This window comes from Hypomesus nipponensis, chromosome 6 (assembly GCF_054491055.1).
Source record: "Hypomesus nipponensis isolate SF chromosome 6, ASM5449105v1, whole genome shotgun sequence".
In the NCBI taxonomy this organism is placed as follows: Eukaryota; Metazoa; Chordata; class Actinopteri; order Osmeriformes; family Osmeridae; genus Hypomesus; species Hypomesus nipponensis.
Window position 1 is genome coordinate 4842261 of NC_140366.1, and position 21404 is coordinate 4863664.

The following is a 21404-nucleotide window of genomic DNA, read 5'->3' on the forward strand; positions in this document are numbered from 1 at the left end:
CCAAAACAACATTAAAACATCAGAAGTGATATTCAGGAAAGTTTGGATCTTGATGAAGAAATCGATGATGCGAAAGCCAAGGTGACCATCATGATAGTACAGTACACCTTCAACTGGAACGCTACCGCTTTAAAACCGTAGAGTGACGTCAGATATTTTGACAGGAGGCAGGCAGAAGCCAAAAGAAGGTAGCTAACGGATCTGCCAGGGTCAAGGATGGCAATAAAAATGATCCCGGTTGAATTTGACTTACACATCAGCGTATCTTGATAGCCGCTGGGCCGTTCGCCGATACGATGCCCTCGGCAGCTCGGACCGGGTGTTGGATAGCGTGGTGCCAGGCAATCCTCTTTGGTGCGTCGGCGCTGGTTATCGTCGCCGAAAGAAGCGCGCGTAAGTGGATCTGAATGAATGCTAGGCTAGCCAACGTTAACGTAGTGATAATACATTAACTCATTCCACCCAACACTGAATTGCACAGTATTGCTTTTGTGTCGGATTGTAATGCATCTACTTTCGGGTTTGGTGAGCTAGCTAGACTGGCTTCTGTGACAGTTCGTGGTGCGCTTATATTATCTACTCTAGTAGTACTAACCTTGTGCATCCCTTAGATGCAATACTTTGATGTATATTGCCTGCAAATGATCCAGACATAGAGCCCAATATTATGTGATATATTGTGGACATACACTGTTAAAGTAGATATTAGAAGTACCTAGGATATAAATGACACTCTAAACAACAGTCCTCCAAAACTGTTTGTCATATGGTCTACCCAAGCATTGTCTTGAGCATCTGTCATTCAGTGCTCGATGGGGCACCCTTCTCTCTGCCGTTGTCCTGGAAACGGACGTGCAGTGCGTTCAGAGGTGCTCGTGAGATTCATGAGTAAGCAGATCAATGACACGGGCAGGACACGAGAGACGAGGTGAATGGGTGCGGGTGAAGCCACTTTTGTCCTCGACACGGATGCCTTTCAACAGGATAAAAATACCCTACCGCAAAGGCTCCACCGATGGAGTCGGTAATAGGTATCACGGCAAAGGAAACGAAACAGTATGTCCAAGAGCTAGTGTAGCCTACTCTTCTGTGAATGTTCGCCACAAACCATATAAATGTTGTCAATTCTTAAATACAAAATTCAATTAAAATAATGTATTTCATATTTTAGAAATTACTACAACACACCATTGCCTACTTTTCAAATGATGCAAAGAATTTCCAGATATGAGGATAATGAAAGTGTGCGTGTGTGTGTGTTACCACAGTGATGTACTGTATAGGCTTTTACCTATGGAACGAGGACATGCAGTGGGCAGGCCTCACCCTCGGACTGCTGTTGCCAGGGACCGCTGCCCAGTTTCTAAGCTTGAAGTGGTACCATGACGACGGTGATGAGAGGACATGCTTCCTGTCAGTCATGCATATACTGCACTTGGGAATCTTCAAAAGGTGACACCCAAATGGATCTCAACCGGCCAGCCTTTATGTGTCGTTAAAGCTCTATATCTCAGTCCTCTGGTGTTTGTCTCTCTCTTGTGGCAGGTTATGGGACTGTATGTTGTCAGTGTGGTACATGCAGGGCTCGGCTGGGGAACTTGGGGCCGCAGTGATGCAGCAGGCTGATGTTTCTGCCCTCCGCCTGTTGGAGGCGCTCTTGCTCACCCTCCCTCAGACCCTGCTACAGACGTATATCCTGGTGGCCACAGATGTTGGCTTCATGTCTCCAGGTAAGACAGCCGCTACGTAAGGTTGTGGGGAGGGTGGACCATGTATAATCATATGGAACTCAATTGAAGAGAAAGGAAATATGACTAGGGCTGGGTCCATACTCTTTAAAGGGGTCTTCTTACTATGGTTCTCCCACTCTCTCTCTTTCTCTCTCACTCTCTCCCTCTCTTTCTACCCCTTTCGCTATCTATCGCTCGCTCTCCGTCTCTCTCTTCTTCCTCCCCTCAGTGGCCATGTGCTGTGGCCTGTGCCTGTTGTCTCTGTCCTGGGCCGTGGTGCTGTACAGCCGGGCGTGCTGTCTGATCCGACCGGGCCACTTGGCCATGCCCCCTGCTGCCCTGGTGTGCCAGCTGCTGTGGAGGGGCGGGATGCTCGGCGCCAGGGTGGCCAGCCTCATGTTCTTTGCCCGGGTCTTCAACTGGTGGGTTCTTGGCGTGGCAGGTGAGAGAGAGCTTCCAATTGTGCCAACTTTGGGAGGATTAAGTAAAAAATCATTGGAAAATTTAGGAAGAGTCCTAGTCAAAGAGGTCTGATAAGCAGTGCCGGTCATAGCACATTTGACGCCCTAGGCAAGGTTTGTCTCGACACACTCGTTTGAAAAAACTTGTTTTAAAATGTACTGTAATGTAATTTAAATGCACTCGAGAAGCCGTCTCCTTTTTCATGCCGCCCTTGGCGGCTGCCTATGTCGCCTGTAGGAAGGGCCGACACTGCTAATGAGGAAATGGGGTTTTCCAGGCAGCTTCTCTTGGCATAGATAAATAGATGTTCTTTATTGTCCACAAAAGGGACATTTGTTTGCTCAGGTCAGTACCATAAATACAGACAATAAAGAAATAAAATAAAACAGTGTGGCATGTCCATCACAATGTACAAGGAGACAGCTGTCTTCTCCTTCATGTCCCACAAACTGATGTCACTCAGATCTCTAATCTGTCCTTCAGGTTTCCACTGGCTCACCGCCTCCTTCTGGCTGGTCTCCCAGCAACCAGACATCTGTACAGGCCCTTGGTGCTGGCGTCTGTTCAACAGTGCCCTGGGGGTGGTCCACATCTTCTTCTTTCTCAACGTCAAAGACGGACCATCGCGGTTCCGCATGGCCGGATTCTATGTGGTGCGTTTGTGGTCCACTGGAACAAGACCCGCAAGAGCTTGTTTTAGAGTGCTTAATGTCTCCGTGTCTATCATTGTCCCATTTGCGTTTTCCCCCCTCTGTTTGTTGCTGCATTTTTCTGTGACCTACAATTCACGTACACAGCAGTGTCCCCCAGTTGTCTCCTGACTCTGCAGTCACTGACTTCATCCACTATGTCAGTCCCTGTTCTGTGTACCTAATGCTGTGGCCTCTGTCCCTCCTAGGTCATGCTGCTGGAGAACGCCACTCTTCTGCTGGCTGCCTCTGACTTCCTCAGTGAGGCATCGTGGGATAGCTTGACCCTCCCCACAGCTGTGCTATGCAGCTTCCTTTTGGGTAAGTGTGAGTCACAGTGCATCTGGGCTCTGTGATACTACCAGCCAAAAGCCCCAGGTTATGCTGGAGGCTTGGTAATAGATTACAGAAGAGGAAGATCAGAGAGTGTACCCAGAGCTATTAGAGAGCCAAAGGAAATAGGCTGTTGGCTTTGTATGCATTTTGTGAACTGTTTATGATCAGTTCATGGCTGTGGAATAACTGCTTTGTGGCCTCTAAGGCATTCTTTCTCTTGCACCCAACACACTACTCTGTATAAAAAGCTCTTTGTATGTGCTATACTTTGTGAATGTACTTGGTCTGCATTTGTTTTGGCTGCATACCGTACGATATTTGCCCGTCTTTTGTCCAATTGCACTAAGATAAAGCTCACTTTTCGCTGTCACCCTTATTTATCTTCTGAAACTGTAGTCAGTTAGATATGCAAATCTCACTTCCTTTTATGCCTTCATTCCAGGCACCACTTCTCTGGTACTGTACTACCGCTTCCTCCACCCCAAGTCCACAGAGATCTCCCAGGGCCTCGACCACAGCCACATGGGCAGCACCTGTCTGGAGAGGGACGAGTCCTCGCCATCCCTAGGGGACAAGAATCTCCCCGCCGCCTCCCTGCACAACCACGGCAGCTTCTCCCTGTCCGGGGTGGCCGGCTCGCTGGTGGAGCACCCTGGGAGTTGTGGTGCCAGGCCCAATGACTCGTGCCCGTGCTACCACCACCACTGGCTCCTGATCCGGCTGGCGCTGAAAACAGGAGACGTGGGGAAGATCAACCGGGCGTACGGTGCTGGCGGGGTGGCTGCCATGTTGGACATAGAGGAGTATAACCCGGAGCTGAAGAGCAAAGATGGGGGGGCAACCACTGTGGCTGGGGGCAGCTGCGACGGGGTCTCCACCTCCGAGTCGCTGGGGAAGGGCCTGGCACCCCTCTCCGACTGCAAGGAGGAATTCCAGAGCATCAGCGAGCCCACGTCCAACGAGGCCCAGGAGGAAGAGGATGACAGCCTGGAGATGGAAAGCCCACTGGAGTCGCCCGTGTCCGACTTCAAACGCAGCTCCCCCGAGGGGAAGTCGGTGTTTGGAGACAGCCCAGAGCCCTACTTCTGCCCCACCGAGTCCAGCTCCACATTATACTTCAGTGCCGACCCCCAGTCCCCAAGCAGTACCAGTAACCCCCGCCTGGACAGAGAGCCAGGCGGCCTGGGCGAGCATGCCTCCTCAGGCCTCAGCTCTGTCCCCAGCGACCCTGCATTGCACCGGAATGTCCGGGGGTTGATGGGCAGGGTGGGGCCTCGCTACACCTCCACCCCCAAACTGGACTCTGGAACGCAGGATTCCAGCGTGCCCCACCTCACAGGCCCCAGGAGGCAGCTGATACTGTCACACCGTAATGAAGAAGACAATTTTTAGTCATCCATGACTAGATTAATTGTGGTCCACATCTTAAATGGAGGATTAGCAAGGAAGGGGGACTACAGCTGCAGTCCATCTGCATTGACATTTAAGCTCAAGCCAGAGTTTGTTGGCTTCTTAAAAGCACAAGTATCTAATGTAACATTTCCTAGTGTGTTTTATTATTCTCATTTAAGAATACCCCCTAATCCCAAAGAACATTCTCACTGGCAGGCATTGCTTTGAAACAGGGCTGCTGTGTCAAGCTGACAAAACGGTGTGATGTTGAAGTGTTACTGGTGTCTCATTTTATATGACACATTTTGCCTTTGGGAAGTTGATTATATGACTCAGTAAACATTCAACACTAAGAGCTAATTCATTTTTTTAAAGTTACTTATGTTGCAAAAAAATATGTTTTTTATTCTTTGTCGGATACACATGTTGAACATGTAAACATTTACAAAAATATGCTGTTTTTCATTATAATTCTGTAAAAAAAAAAAAAAAGAAACATCTCAGGCACTTGTTTTGTCTTTAAACATGTTCACATGTGAGTGTGAGTTAAATTAAGGAGTTGGCTCTAACTTTTGGTGAAAATGTGTTTTTATCTCTGTTCAGGGACCTGTTGCATTTGATTGAGGAAAATGTGTGAACAACAATAAGATCCACACATATAGAAAACATTGAAATGATGCTGGTTTTCATAGTTTCCCCTCAGGTGCTTGCCTATTTTACCATATATCTGTAGGTAATAGCCACAGGTGGCTTAATGAGCAATAAATGTGTTATTGGTGTGTTTGAAATCAAGCATATTTTCTTGTTTCATTAACTATCAATGTATCCTCAATGTGAAACAGGTGAACTAAACCTTTGTCTCTTACTCAGTAAACGCACACATTTTGTCAAAATATAATTTTTTGCTTAAAGGCCATCTCCTTGTTTTCTCAAACTGAGATACAGTAATTGCCTCAAACTTCCGCAGAATTGCCTCAAACTGGCGGAGAATAAGACCATGAAGTTACAAAATATAGGCCTAGTCTTAAGGTGATGCTTAGAAGACAACATCATGAACAATAAATAATGAATAATGTGAGACACTTAAAAGATTAATCGTTTTAAAAGTGAGCAACGGATGGAAGCAAAATTAATGGAGTATTAAGTGGCCAAAATACTGAATTTAAAAAACGGAATAAGCTTGTAAATGTAATAATAATGACAATAATAATAATAAGACTTTATTTATATAGCACATATCATACAAAAATTGCAGCTCACGGTGCTCTACATAAAATCAATGAAAACAATAATACAAGTAATAAAAGTAATAAATTCCTTCTTAACACAGGCCGTAGTCTTTGCATTATCTCGAGCCACAGTCTTTGTGGTTTCCCAATTTAAATACAAATGTAACTCAACAATAAACAGGCAGTCAAAACGCAGTCTTTGCAGGAATCAAAAACACACAAGCTGCAGTCTTTGCGGTATCCCGAGCCACAGTCTTTGCGGTATCTCTAGCCAGTCTTTGCGGTATCTCGAGCCACAGACTTTGCGGTATCTTTAGCCAGTCTTTGCGGTATCTCGAGCCACAGGCTTTGCAATATCTTTAGCCAGTCTTTGCGGTATCTCGAGCCACAGGCTTTGCGATATCTTTAGCCAGTCTTTGCGGTATTTCCACCCACAGTCTTTGTGGTTTCCCAATATAAACAGAAATTGAACTCAACAAAACAAAACACAAGCTGCCTTCTTTGTGGGAATGAAAATCAAGAGAAACAATAATAGTGTTTAGCAGCTGGTCAATTGTGGAGAAAATAACTCTGAACGCTGAAAAGAATTTCTGGCATTTTCTGTAATAATATTGGAAAAATATTATTTCCTTGCTAGACGGATGGTTTTGTTATAGGTGGTTAGTGCATCTTTATAGATATTACAGTAGCCTATGTTGTGGATAGTGATCTTTGTTTTAATTTATTCAATATTAATATATTGAATATATTAAATCAAAATGAAGAATTACATTTCTAAATTGAAACATACACAATGAAATATTTAGGCTGTACATAAAACTACGTGTATTTTATTTCAGTATTTTCTCGCTGATACTTTTGTGTAAGTGTATTTAAGTGAATCGTCTCGGATAGTGGAATTTTTGAAACGCTCCCTTTAAGAGATTGCACATGCGCAGATCTATGAGAAAGTTAACTCAGTGAGAACATTTTTGGATTTCGAAAAAAGTAGGAAAAACTCATTCTGCTGAAATGGCATTTCGAAGAAGAAACAAGAGTTATCCTTTCTTCAGCCAGGAATTCCTCATTCAGAACCATGCAGACATCGTCTTTAGTTTGGTGATTTTTATTTTGATTGGATTGATGTTTGAGGTAAGATGAATTTTGGAATCTCAGTTTTTCCTCGTCTCACTCAGCTGTTTTTTACTGGCAGGTCCGCTACTGATCCAAATTAAGATAAGCCTTGGGTACACGTTAGATTGCCCTAAACGAAACAGTTGGGAACAGTCTAGCTTGAATGATACTCCTGGCTACATTCTTTAAGGTATTATATTGTCATTTGCAGACTTATATAAAAAGTTGTCCGATTAATTGGCTACATTTGAAGAGGTCCACTGTTTCCTACGGTTCAGTGTGTATAGGTTAGTCGTTGTTGTATCATGGAGAGATACACTTTTACTGTAGCTTTCAACTTCCTCAAGTATTCTTCGTCTCAGTGCGGTTAGCTCATTTATCTTCACGTTTTCTCAATGATCGTAATGGGACACTCACTACAGCGGCTTTTACATTTGCAATCGAGATTGGTTTGTGGTTAGAGCATAGCCCATCAACAAAATAGTCTGCTCTAGTCATTGTGGGGTAGAAATGTGCAATAAATCTATTTAAAGAAGACTTCGCTTCAGTTATTGAGCCAACGTCTGATGGCAAGGAACATTTGAATTTCTTAGCCAAACCGTCCCCCAATACTTATTGTAAATGTTTTTGTATCTCTTCATGAAAGAGCTTTTTGCATCTGAGGCAGTCTGCTGCCCCAATTTGAACTTCGGGTTACTGCCACGTCTCAATCTTTGAGCGGGGCAGCTGCGGTCGCAAGCTGTTTCAACATGAATGAGTTGACTGAATTCGTGTTCGATGAATCGTGTTATTAACTCCCAACAGTAGGCTGTAATTAATTTACGATGTCACTGAAACATTTGACTTGGCCGTCTGTAAGATCTTTAACTCAATAGACGACAGTGTCCATTACTGTCGCATAATTGAGAAATCCACTAAAACGAAATGCTCTCATTCCGTCTAGTTTGGGAAAACTTTGGAGCTTTTAGCCTTCTTTTCATTGTAGGTTTCTATCCGGAATCGGATATTCGTTTGGGTCTCTGTTGTGCGACTAACGAATGAGTCAAGGGGGTTTTCAAGTTTCGGAAAGAAAGTGTAGTGCACTGTCAGGACAAACTTTTGTGAACAACAGATATTCAAAGGAGTTTGTGGCTTTGCCTTTGACAGGGCACCTGTGGCTGGGCGCGCATGGAATTCTGGTGATTTACGTGTGCACCCCAGTGCGAGATGAGGGGTTATCCTGGTCAATGCAAGCCTTGTCATGCCGATCTTCTTTTTTTTTTTTTTTACCGCACCGTCATCCCATGGAATTTACTTCCGAAGTACAACGTCAAATTACCCGAAGTGGGAGGTGTTAAAATTCTGTCTGTAGGCTAATGCCTAAATGAGACAGATATTTACTTAGGCCAGTTCAAAGCTATCCACGACACATTTCATATCTAACCAGTTACTAAATGCACTTCTTTTTCCAGGCAACAGCAAAGACTGCCATTCAGTTTATTCAACCTCAGTACAACATCAGCACTCTATCACCAGGTTTGTCCCGAAGTGGCCTAATCCCAGCTCAAGCTGTGTGTGTGCTTTTAATTAAATACTTTTACAAACAACACAATCACTTACTGTGGCACTTGAATAACATTGCACAAAAAGGTTTTTGTACATTTAAATCATCGTGAAGTACAGTAGTCAGCCTAGTTTATCCAATACAAAAATTATGTACACACTTTAAACACATTGTTTTGTATACACAAATGTACACTGTGTATTTCTACTCACTCTGCTGTGTGTGCGTGCGTGTGCGTGTTTGTGTGTGTGTAGAGGGCGAGGTGACACTCTATCAGTATGGGTGGAGAGATTGCGCCACCATCCTCTTTTACTTCTTTATCACCATCATCCTACACGCTGTGGTGCAGGAGTACATCCTGGATGTGAGTATTAGTCCACCCCCTCCCTTCCACTGCATTGTGGGAGTTTGAGCCTTTTGAAACCTGAATGACATGTGGCTGCGTTCCAAATTGTCTATCCTGCACCCTTTTAACTGCAAGTACTTTCTTATGCTGGTGTTAAATCTTTTAATTGGTGTCAATGGGCCTAAGTTTAAACCATTTATGTGGTTTTCGTATTGCTAAAGGATTGAGGTTTGGACAAATGGTTGACCTTAGTGTAAAATGTTACTGACCATGACCGTGTCTGCTCAAGAACCCTGCAAGTTAGCCAACCTAAGACTCACATATGCGTTGGACAGTATCTTTTCAGGGTAAACACTGACACGGATAATCATTTGTCTGAAGTACGAAAGACATGTATGTAGATGACACAAATGTTTGGCCAAGGTATTTTGTTTCAGTACACTTCTGAACTTTTTTGGGGGCGGGTTAACCAGGACGCACAACCAGAGCATGGTGATAATCCTTGCCTGAACCAATATTGTAGGCCACCCGCGTTGGGGAAAACCTGTGCTAATTACACATTCTGTGATGATTCTTCCAGAAAGTTAACAGGCGATTACACCTCTCAAAGAGCAAGAACACCAAGTTTAACGAGTCAGGCCAGTTGTGCGTGTTTCACCTGGTGTCCAGTGTGTGGAGTCTCTATATCCTCATAACAGTAAGACACGCACACACACAGGTTGAAAAATGTGGAAATTAGATATTTTTAAGTGAATACAAAATAAGTTAGGAAATAATGTACATGTTAGGTTTATGTTTTGGAATCAGTTGATAAAGCTTTGTAACTAGTATTTATTCTAAATAATCCCCATTTTCATGCACATTTTATCCCTCCCACATCAGGAAGGATACCTCTTGCATCCCAGCAGCCTTTGGGAGAACTATCCTCATGTTCACCTCAGGTAGGCCTCAGCTCGGGTCTGAGAACAGTGATGAAACACTGAAAGTCTCATAAAACAAACCACTAATCCACTACTGTTGCGTGTGTGTGTGTGCACCTGCACCTCTGCACTGCAGGTTTCAGGTGAAGCTCTTCTACCTCACTCAGCTAGCCTACTGGCTCCATGCCCTGCCAGAGCTCTATTTCCAGAAAGTGCGCAAGGTCAGTTTGGAGGACTATGGGAACCAGGAAGAATGTCATGGGAGAATGTGTGTGTCTGTGGAAGAGAGAAGAATGCAAATGATAGACAGAGAATGTATGTGCTTTTTTGGTAAAAGATTGGTGTGTACTGTAACTTTAACCTTGTGTTTTGCTCTCTACAGGAGGAAATTCCACGTCAGCTTCAGTACATCTCTTTGTATCTGCTGCACATCTCAGCAGCCTATCTGTTAAAGTAAGAACCTATCTGGTGAAACTGTGTTGTCCACCCTTCCTGAATGGCCTTTTCAGATTTTGTAACACATTCACACACAACATTAGGTTTATATTTAGGTTTATTTATTCAGCACTTGGATCCAAAACACAGTTCAAATGGTGGAAATGCAGCAGATAGTCAAGGACTAGAAGTGCATAGTTTTAACCTGACCTGTCTGAATTTTACAAGATGTTGATTACTGAAAGGTGACCCAGGAGCATCTACTCAATTAATACATGAAAATGTAAATTGAAAGCAAGATGCACCTGAAGTGTAGAGCTCCTTCCTGGGTTGCTTAATGAACGATTACACAATTTAAGATGGCTAAATGAAGTGGCTGCATCTATCCTGTTACCATCTTATTTAGGACATCATTTGACCCTTTTTTAAATGTAAGACAATATCCATTCATGACTAAGACTTCTGCACAGTACTGTGTATTTGAATTCCCACACGTCCATGTTGTGCGTGCTGTTGCAGTTTGAGCCGTGTGGGACTGGTGCTCCTGTTCTTGCAGTACCTGTCCGAACTGGGCTTCCACATCGCCAGGCTCTTCTACTTCACAGACGAGAGCCACCACAAGATGTGAGTCCAGCACCCAATTTAACAGTTTCCTTCAGGACATTACAAAATACAGAATCACACTTCTGACACAGCTTCAGGCTCAGAATGATTACAAATGACGAGGGCTGACCCCACTCAGACGACTAGTCGAGTTTCTGGTCAATATGCTCTTGGTCGACTAAGATTTTTTTAGTCGAGCTGCCATATGGCAGTGTGAGATCTGATTCCCGCTCGTGTCACCATTACTGAATTAAAAAAATGCTCTGCAGAATTGTCTGCCGAACTACAAACTCTGCCATAGCCTATTTTGTCGGTGTTATTAGGCAAAATGGCAAAAAATCTATGGTATGGCAGCATATCATTTACAAAGTACCTGGTGACTCCAAAACTTTGAATGCAAAGTCTGCCAACAACGGTTTATTTTTCATAGGTCGACATTGAATATGATGTAGCCTACCACCTGAAAACCATAAGTTGGCCTACTTCGCTCATACTAACATGCGCTGGGTTAAAAAATGAATATGCCTATTATAACAATGATATCCAAAGCTTCTCCGGCCAAGACAACACAATCTTTCTTTGTTGCACCGTTCCCTACTCGGCTTCTACGTAAGTTCGCATGCTGCACTTTTTCAAGCAGTGAATAGCGCGCTGATTTGCATGTTAAACATACAATATTATTAATTTGTAGTACATTGGTTATTATTTATTATCTATTACAATCAGGTACAGGTACAAAATAATACATTTTGTATTATATCGGCATTCGGTAACAACAGGACTGGTGACATGAGTATTATTATTATTAGTAATAGCTTATTTTATAGCGGCTGAATCTGGAATGTCCACGGCTACATCAAGTCAGATCGGGAAAATGTTCTCCCTTCTTACTTATGTATTTCTTTCATATTATCTCTTAAAACTGTGAGGTAAAACATCAAACAAAATGGTTTGATGAAAAGCATTGTGACATTTATAGAAGAAAAAAGTTTCAAATTTCGATTAGCCGATTTTCAGAAGTGCTAGTCGAGTTTTGGTCGACCAAAGAAAATCTTAGTCGGGGACAGCCCTACAAATAACAAATACTTTTATTTGGTTTAGTTTACACTGCACAATTAACTCAATGGCTGGTCTTAGAAAGACAGACAGAAACTCAAATCAAATGCACCTTGAAATGGGTTTTGAGTCGAGGCACTTGATCAATCTCATTGAAAATGACTTTGTGTGCTGTGTGAAGGTTTGACCTGTGGGCGATGAGTTTTGCATTGACGAGGATGGTGACCCTGACCGTCATGTTCCTGGCTGTTGGCTTCGGGTTGGCTCGGGCAGAGAACCAGGGGCTGGACTGGGAGACGGGCAACTTCAACACAGCGCTGTTAAGGTATGACAAGACTTGAAACTGTCGGTAGATGGGTTTTTGTACACACACACACTAATAATACATCAGTTGAAAACCCATTTGTGGTATTCTTTCCACGACACACTTTACACGAACATTGACAATGTATTGTCAATAAAGCCCAGCTTTCCCTGATGGGTGTGCATATGTGCCTGTAGGATGACTGTGCTGCTGCTGGTGTGTCTGACCCAGTCCTGGCTGCTGTGGAAGTTCATCCGTTTCCAGCTGCGACGATGGCGAGAGTTCAGACACGAACAGGCGGCACGCAAAAGGGCTGCCACCAAACAACCCGCTCGGCCGCTGAAGAGAGACTCCCGTAAGCACACACACACACACAGGGTTTATGACACCTCGTTTTAAATTGGGTCGCTTAAAATCTCCTCTCTTTCTGTATCCCCTTTTTCCAGTTGGACACCATGAAAACGGCATCATCAAAGCTGAAAACGGCGCATCACCCCGGACCAAGAAAATCAAGGCCCCCTAAGTTTCCCCCGATATGGCCGTTGTTTAAACGGCGGCCCTGGCCATGGCTTATTTACCGCAACAGAAAAATGGGGGCCGCTGGTCACCCACATCCTGTAAGCGTCTCTGGAGCTGACACAGGGTCTCTGTCGCCACGGACACAGGCTTTAATGCTGGAAATGAAAGATCCAAAACAATCCCTCGAGTCCAAACAGACATGTACTCTTTTCACATCAGTGTTCTTTTTCATTTTTATACACCCTCACTGCCTGCAATGTTTTTTTTTTTTTGGGAGCTCCTTTGTATACTAAAGTGATTTTTATGTATATGTGTGATGCACGGTGTACCTAAGCATCATATTGAATGTTTCCATGTCATTTCTCTTTATGCATAAGTACTGTACCAGTCAAGCATTTGTCCTTAGTTGCCTGCTGTGCTGTGTTCTGTTGATGAGCTGGCTTTGCTTTCTCGGTCATTCTGCACAGGAAGGATGTTGCCGATGCTACAGTTGCCTTTGAGGGACATAATGACAGGGCTGGCTTTGACAACATACTGTTTATTTTGAGGGTAATGGGGTAATACCTGGTTGAGATTGGACCAATCTTAAGGAATGTCAAGTCTTTGGAATCTGCCTTGTGTGGTGTCAGTGTAAATTAATGCATTTATGCCGTGGTCACTTACAGAGAAGCATCATGTATGTTGATAATACCGCATGCTATTCCATGTTTTTTGTTTGGTAAATTGTTTATTACTTTATTAAATATTGCAGTTCTCTGAAATGGTGAGGATAGATATGTACTATGTACATTGCACAATGTTACTGTAGAAAGAAATCCAACTGACATTTTATACCAAGACGGGTAGGTATATAGTAATCTAGGTTCAGTAGTAAAGAAAAGAAAAATCGTTACTCCAAAACGACAGGAAATGAGCTGAAATGATTTAAATATGCCATTTATTAACACTAGAAAGATACTGCATGGGTATGATGATGCCATGGATTGTAGGATCTGTTGAAGGGGTCAAAGACGAGGAAAGTAAAGACACTTGTTTAGAATGGAAGGAAGCTTCTGGTATCATGAAGACTGCTCTGCTTCTTTAATCTCATCTGAGGAAGTAGACCAAAGGGGATAAACAAACAATGTATTAGAAGTGGTAGATTCCCACACAAAATAATCTAGACTATCGGCAATCTCATGATGCAAAATCCCTGATGATGTGTCAGTTTTAGACTGTTCTGTGATCATGCTCTTCATAAGATTTTATAAGTTGAATGTTATAAACCAGTGGTTCCCAACCCTGGTCCTCGGGACCCCCTGTCCTGCATGTTTTAGATGTTCCCTGCTCCAACACACCTGATTCAAATGAATGGGTTGTTATCCAGCTCTGCAGAAGCCTGTTAACAACCTATCATTTGTATCAGGTGTGTTGGAGCAGGGAAACATCTAAAACATGCAGGACAGGGTGTCCCGAGGACCAGGGTTGGGAACCATGATTTAAAAACAGTTGTATCTCGAACCAGAAGCCAGAAAAATGGCTGTGTTACCTGAGCTGTGCCCCAACTCAGGAGAGATGCTGGTTTGGTTGTCTCCCTGTTCCAGGCCCCGGCCAAGCCCTAGCTTCTGCCTAATGGACACCAGTGTCTGAGTGGGGATCTGGTCCGAGATGGACTCCAGGTATTTGAGCACGTAGTGGTCAGCATCGGTCAATATGAATCTGTGTCTGAAAACTAAGGAAGGCACAACAGGTTGAAGAACATTAAATGCTAAATAAATGAATTGAGAGGAGTATATTTATCTAGACAAGATTTCTTCTTTGGTAGGAGGGGGAGTTGCATCCCTGTGATGCCTCACCCTCTAAGGTAGCTCCAATGGCAAAGTCGGCAGGCCCATAGAATTCGGGGTTGTCCACGCAGCTGCCTGGCTTTGGAATGCGAGTCTTCTCCAGGAACTTGCCGCCGATTATCCCAGAATTGCGTGTGGACGTCTCGAAAATACTGATCATGTCATCGGACAGGAAGTAGGAGAGGACGAAGCGCCGGCCCTCATCATGAGCATTCTGAGAGTCCTATGATTGTCATAAAGGATTGATGGAATTGATATTGTAAATACATATTTATATCAATTTTAATGATTTACTCTCATGTTTCATTTTCCATTTTTTCTCACATATTGTAGTACCTCGGTGACCCCATTTGAGAAACACTGGATTAGACCAAAAAACATGAAATTGGGATAGACAAAACTCCCAGTTTACTTCATACAGTTATACTGTATGATATACTGTTCATACATGATATACTGATACATGATACATGATATCATACATGATATACTGATATACTGTTCATACAGTTATACTGTATGAAGCCCTAGGTATGTCATCCCCTACACCTCCTCTCTGTCTCTCTCCCTCTTTTTCTCCCTATCTCTCTCAAGCTCTGGTTGGTCTCTTACCATCCTAGCAGCATAGCGTAGCTCTTTGTGGTCGTTCTCCAGCATCTTCATCAGGTCCTTCTTGGGGGGCTCAGGCACCAGAGAGAAGCAGTTCTGGAGTGAATCCTCCAAGGATCCGTAACCATTGTAAGGCGGAAAGCTCTGAAGGGTGCGTTCAAAGCATCAGACACAATGCACAAGACCACAGCACACAAGACACACAGTACTGTGCAAAAGTCTTAGGCTCAAATAAATAAAAATTAAGTAAAGCAAAAATGCTTTAAGACATTATGAAATGAAAAGACTAAATACAAATGTTCTGAACGTTGCAATTTTATACTGCAGCACAAATACAGGAGACCAAAAAAGAAATGTAGAGATCATATCTGTGTAGAACGTCTTGGGTGTCTTTTGAACAGTACTGTAGAAGCATGTACACATGAGCATGCATGCACTCATACTTCCCGCACACCTACTTTTTTCTGGTCCTGTTCCATCTTCCTGGCTACTTCCCTAGGCTTAATCTCAATGTCGGGGTGGTTCTGCTTGTAGAAGTTCTTGGTGAACTCATCACAGTCATACAGCAGAAACCGTCTCCCCATCAGCATGAGCGTCTCCCCTACCAAGAAGTCCTTCGGGGTGTAGTACTGTTGCACTTCCTGTGATGACACCTCCAGCACACATCTGGGAAATGGCTCTAATGAAAACATTTGAATGAAAACGTTAAAGAAACATGGTACTACCTGAAGCCATTCCGATTCCTTGGCAGCCCTATACCTTCGGTATCAAAGAGAATCATCTCTCAATAAACATGTCATAAATGGCACCTGTTGATATGTTTCCGTTGGAACATAAAGTTGTATTGTTGCGTCTTACCACAGGATGGCTTGGTGGTCTTGGGCAGCCTCTGTCTGCGAAGCAGCACTGGGAAGGGGTCTCGCCCGCTGTTGTGCTCGTGGACCTCACGGATCTCCACAGAGTCATCCACCAGGTAGTACTGGATGGTGACGGGTCGGGTCTCACCGTACAGGGAGTCACTGTGGTCCCACAGGGCATAGAATCGCAGCACCTGCATACAAGAGCGACACAAAGCTAGAGATCAGGAGTCTGGGAGATAAGGACATGAGAGCCGGGTACTATATAAAGTCAATCACCAAGTCGTCTCCCCCCCCCACCCCTTCACACAAAAACAGATCATTTGGATGTAGAGGCGAGACAGATTTGGACACCTTGCGGTCCATGGTCACAAACTGCTTCAGACGGTCGAAGTCAGAGGGGGTGACATAAGAGCGCTGGGCCGGGGTACGCCGTGTGAGGTAGGGGTCGACCGGGGCCGGCTCCGGGTCGTTCAGGACCAGGCCCTCGCTCTCCATAAAGTCCTGAGAGATCCAAAAGAGAGATGTTTGTTTACTTGTCAGGCTCACACACAGCAATTGGAACAGCCTCAACAAATTACTTGGTGGAAACTGAGCCAACAAAAACGACCAAGCTACCTGTTTGCCGCTTGCTTTTATTGGTTGTTTCAACCAGGAGGTTTGGGGCTCAAGATACATGTAGTTCTTTACCATATGTTAGCAAATTGTGGCAACTCTCATAACCTACACAAATATGTGTGTTTGTTCCTATGAGACTCTGCATCGTATGTGTAGGCATCGAAATCCTCGGTGTAAAGGGTGTGAACCTGTGAAACTCACTCCTCAGGTATGTAAAAGGCCACCCGCATCAATGAATAGTTTGCTTTTCTTTGGCGTAGATGGTAGTGGTCGCGCTTGGCAAGTCAGAGGTCGTGCGTTTGAAACCCAGCGAGTGGCAAACGACAACTTGTTGTGACGGAGCGTGGCTACGTCTGTTACATACCGTCACATGGGGTGTGTGTTTCCTCACATACAGCATCCCAGAGTGTCATGGGCTCGCTCACCTGTGTGAAGGCATCACAGTGTGTGATGCGATAGCGTGTACCGTACACACACAGGTCCATGCCTTGGTTCAGGTCCTTCCAGTGGTAGGGGTCACCGCGGTCATTCTTGGGCAAACGATGGCGCTTGATCAGCTTTCCCTGGGGTATCCCAGAATTCTCCACCGTAGGCTCAGAGATGAGCATGCTGTCGTCCTCCAGGTAATAGTAGATGACCACAGGACGAACGCGGTACTCCTCATCCGGAGAGTGCAGCACTTTCTGTTGGAAGTATGCATAGAAACGCAGCACCTACAGCAGACAAGAGACACAAGGATGAAAAATAATTAAACTCACTGTATGCTCAAACGTTTTGCAATGTTTCTAATGCATTTACTGAAGTTTTGTATTTGGATAATGGTGCCTGGATGAGGATATTTATCCATTATCATGACATTTATCTGCATGCTGCCACTGCAAGCTTTTCCTGTTTGTCTCCTTTGTGCAACATATTGTCTCCTACCTTCTTGTCATAGGCCACGTGAGCAGGGATGAAGTCAAGGGCAGGTTTACGGTGGGTGGTGCCGTACGTCAAAAGAGAGGTCTCTTCGGACAGCTTGTTGAACTCATTTTGGGTCAGCTGCTCTGATAAGAGGGGGGTTTGTCCGATGCCCACCGTAGGCCGGCGTGGAAGGGCATACCCATTCTTGTATGCCAATGTTTGGGACAGGTTGAAAGCTGACTTCTACATATAAATATTTACAAATGTCAAGAAAGCGGAAAGTACATTCTTATTTGGTCACTACGTTGATGTGTTGAACTGTATGCTATGCTTGGTTTGAATTAAAACAAAACATTTAGCAAAACTTTTTTATATAAATTCTTCTACTATCTCGGATTCCATAATAAACATTATTAGACTACACTACTGTACCCGAAAGATAATCGTGTGTGAGTCGGTTGCGCATAGGCTTACACTTCTAGTATTGTTACAGTACATTTCATTAAAGATCTGTGTACTGTATCTGCCATTTTACTAGCATGGAGGTTTTACAAATCTACAAAAATAAGGACAGCGCCAATTTGTTTGAATAAAACTAGGACTACTAGTACCTTAAGGCACTACTAGTAGCTATACATGTCGTAAACAAAGCAATTTATATCGTAAAAACATCTACTGTACAATTTTAAACCTACTAGCCTACCGTAATGTCCCGAAAAGAATTTCCTGGCAAAAAAGGTAAACCATGGCCAGTGTTCACAGACATTATCTAACCCTCCGGCTGACTCATCCACGAAAAAGGTGCCTTTAATGTATTTACAGTTGATTACGTTAGTGCGGTATTAGACAATGTTTGCTCTAACGTGCTACTATTCACAATATAGTAGCTCTAGCACTACCACCACTTCTACAATGAATAATGTAGACCGGTATGTTAGGATACCATACACTTGCAGCAGTTGCTATGGCAAATCAAAACAAACCAAAATAATCTAACGAAGAGATCGAGGGGCCAGGATGAACCAAGAATGAAAAATAATTATTATACTAAATAGATTATCAGTTAATACATATTACTTTTATAAACGTATAACTAGCCTAAGATCTTAAAGTTATTGACAATTTATTTTAAAATTTGGATTTTTAAAAGTAGAGATATACCTACAACTGTTAGGTTAGGCTACTAAAGCGTTAATTAAGGCCTTTGCACTCTAATTTTCGTAAGGGAGAACCGGGGCAAAAGTACTAAAGCGGGTTCAGCACGAAACCATTGTCATGGAACCAGAGAATGTCTAATATGGGCTATCGATTTTTACGATTAACACGCAATTTATACTGTGGCATAAGTAGCCTACTATTTGCTACATTTTTCGATAGCCAAACAAATGGCCCTGAAGTGCAAATCAAATCCAGCATAATGTAGGCTTAGGCTACAGCAATATTTGCTCCTATTTCGTGCAATCCATGGCAATAGATGGAAAAGCAATGGATTGCATGCATTGTATTTTAACATATTATATATGAATATGTTTATAGTGATGTAATTGTGTGAGGTGCTTTTGAATTTTACTTTGTAATACATGTTAGGATTAAACACGCAGTCTTTGTTGTTGAAGCCATTTGTTTAGTTTCCTCAAAACAATTAATTCATCCAGTGTTATATATGTACAGTATGGGTTTACCATGAATGATGAACTGTGTTAAAAGAAATTGTAGCACTTTAAAGAACATAAAAACGTTATTTTTACTCAAACATAACAAGCACACTGATATTTGCACAGCATAAAGAGACCATGTAAATTGTGCATTATGTAAACAACGAACATCTGTTGGCTCCTGTGGGCATGACTTAAATTAGGCAGTTTATTTTGGTTTTAAAATTATATTTTCTGCACAACTGTAACCTTGCCTCAACAAAATCATCAACATTTTAGGGAGCATTTGGGCAAAGTAGAATATGCGCAGCCTTATGATATACCCCCGGACTTTTCTTCATGTTGTAAATTGTATATTCTTTTTGTCACTGAGATATCAGTGCTTTGTCGGCACAACAGAGCTAGCTAGCTAGCTAGCAAACAAACCTAGCCTGCCAGAACGGAAGCGGCATACTATGAATCGAGTGGAGTTTAGGATGTAGAGCGGAAACGGCTCAAAAACAGCCGAGAAGGTTGCTCGTTCTCCCATCATGGAACAAGATACTGAAACTCTTGAACATGCCCACGTTGAGTTCAAAAAACGCAATTTTAAACAGGCAGAGGCTCTATATACAACATTTATTTCATCCTGTTTGCAAACAAGGTAGGCTAGCTAGGCTGGCTAACTCGTGTCTCTTGTGTTACAGGCAAGCTTTAGCCTAACAATTGCTGCTCAGAAAGTGTTTAGTCACATGCATGCAGTATATACATATATAATAAATATATTTATATATTCACAGAAAATGTGAGGCAGGCGCTCTCGCTTCTGCTCTAAACAACCGTGGGCAAATTAAGTACTTCAGAGTAGACTTCAATGAGGCAATTGAAGACTACACTTCTGCAATCGAAGCCAATTCTCAGTTTGAGGTACCATACTACAACAGAGGACTCATTCACTACCGATTGGGTAAATATCATTACAATGTATGAAAGAACTTGGAAAAAACTCTTGCTCATATATTTTTGATATCCGTGTGTTCATACACATTGTCCTATCTGCTCACTAGATGGAGTTGTTCATTCATATTTGTCAATTAGGTTTTTCCATGGAAGTGCACTTACAATTATTCTGACCTTTATAGTATTCATGTTTGTTATTGAGTATGATTTAACTTTGTCTTCTAGGTTTTTCCCAAAAAGCTGAACATGACTTCAAGAGAGTACTGGAGCTCAACGCTAATTTTGTAGATGCCAAAACAAGCTTAAAACAAACTTTATTGGACCGACAGCACAAGATCGATAGAGGATATTAAGATTGTAAATATTTTGAAAATAAATTGACCCAAATAGTACCTCTGATCCAACACATGTAAATGGTTCCATAATTGTAGAATGTTTAAATTGTTTTACTTTTTCTGAGTAACATGAATGCTATAACAATGGATAACTAATTGCTACTATGACTGGAATATACTATGTTGCAATTTAAACTGGAACAAATGCACTTTTAAATGAACATAAATACGTTTTTGACAAATTGCTATGCTCAAATCATTTCATAGTTATAAAATCCTCTTGCATGGGCAAACTCAACGCTTGTGTAGGTCTGCTGTAATCCAGTGATGTAGACCAAGCCTAGTTTTGAGTGCTACTGTAATGTCTCAAAAGGTAAGTAAGTAAGACTTTATTTATATAGCACTTTTCATACAAGAATTGCAGCTCAAAGTGCTTTACATAAAATCAACCAAAACAATAATATAAGTGTTGATCTAACTAGCCGCACTCTATCTGCGGTCTCTCAAATCCGTCTTTGATCCGAGCTGCCACTTGCAGTTTCTAATACACAAACATGACAAGGGGGTAGACAGGACGGCAAGACAAGGTCAAATTTAAGCATAACATGAGAGAGAGGGGAAAAAAGGCAACCCCAAGACTATGCTCCTAGAGGAGTACAGTGTGGGAACAGGCAAAAAACACCTCAGCACATAAGCACATACATTGTACAACATTACATTACAGAACCACATGACTTGCAACGGGGATGGGTAGACAAGCAGCATCTGGACCTGCTATCATACTAGGCGCTGGTCACAGACCCGCCAGCCACACCGGGGGAACAAGCAGGCGAAGGCGTTGGATGGGGGAAGGGATGTGATAGCATATCCGTAGTCGATGAAAGTTAGTGTATGAGTGTGACTGGGTTGGCGCCTTCGCCTAGGCCACAGTCAGATTCAGTTCGCAGATAGTATTGCCATGGAGACATCCTTGGTCATGACTCAA

General features: G+C 43.0%; 4 protein-coding genes across 6 annotated transcripts; 3 read left to right on the plus strand and 1 right to left on the minus strand.

The window, feature by feature from the left end:
• Positions 1–153: 153 nt before the first annotated feature.
• On the plus strand, positions 154–5481 carry xkr5a (XK related 5a). Of its 2 annotated transcripts, none has more exons than XM_084699214.1 (7): positions 154–393; positions 1269–1452; positions 1546–1730; positions 1960–2172; positions 2676–2845; positions 3091–3202; positions 3660–5481. In XM_084699214.1, the coding sequence occupies exons 1-7, from the start codon at positions 297–299 to the stop codon at positions 4607–4609; spliced, it is 1911 nt and encodes a 636-aa protein (XP_084555340.1). In that variant the 5' UTR covers positions 154–296; the 3' UTR covers positions 4610–5481. The 2 variants fall into 2 exon arrangements, with proteins under 2 accessions (XP_084555340.1, XP_084555341.1); XM_084699215.1 differs by lacking the exon at positions 154–393 and adding an exon at positions 402–1056.
• A 1306-nt stretch (positions 5482–6787) lies between these two features.
• On the plus strand, positions 6788–13438 carry tram2 (translocation associated membrane protein 2). Of its 2 annotated transcripts, none has more exons than XM_084700018.1 (11): positions 6788–6969; positions 8403–8466; positions 8749–8858; positions 9421–9537; positions 9723–9781; positions 9897–9981; positions 10143–10213; positions 10715–10819; positions 12036–12179; positions 12356–12513; positions 12605–13438. In XM_084700018.1, exons 1-11 carry the CDS (start codon positions 6850–6852, stop codon positions 12679–12681), a joined length of 1110 nt encoding a protein of 369 aa, XP_084556144.1. In that variant the 5' UTR covers positions 6788–6849; the 3' UTR covers positions 12682–13438. The 2 variants fall into 2 exon arrangements, with proteins under 2 accessions (XP_084556144.1, XP_084556145.1); XM_084700019.1 differs by lacking the exon at positions 6788–6969 and adding an exon at positions 7100–7141.
• Positions 13439–13605: 167 nt separating this feature from the next.
• On the minus strand, positions 13606–18458 carry efhc1 (EF-hand domain (C-terminal) containing 1). The gene is made up of 10 exons (XM_084700017.1): positions 18194–18458; positions 17512–17733; positions 17013–17300; positions 16324–16473; positions 15971–16163; positions 15571–15791; positions 15116–15256; positions 14513–14726; positions 14206–14388; positions 13606–13767 (listed from the first exon to the last, which is right to left on the minus strand). Exons 1-10 carry the CDS (start codon positions 18254–18256, stop codon positions 13736–13738), a joined length of 1707 nt encoding a protein of 568 aa, XP_084556143.1. The 5' UTR covers positions 18257–18458; the 3' UTR covers positions 13606–13735.
• Positions 18459–19439: 981 nt separating this feature from the next.
• ttc32 (tetratricopeptide repeat domain 32) lies at positions 19440–20661 on the plus strand. The gene is made up of 3 exons (XM_084700020.1): positions 19440–19788; positions 19925–20091; positions 20310–20661. The coding sequence occupies exons 1-3, from the start codon at positions 19676–19678 to the stop codon at positions 20435–20437; spliced, it is 408 nt and encodes a 135-aa protein (XP_084556146.1). The 5' UTR covers positions 19440–19675; the 3' UTR covers positions 20438–20661.
• Positions 20662–21404: the final 743 nt, after the last annotated feature.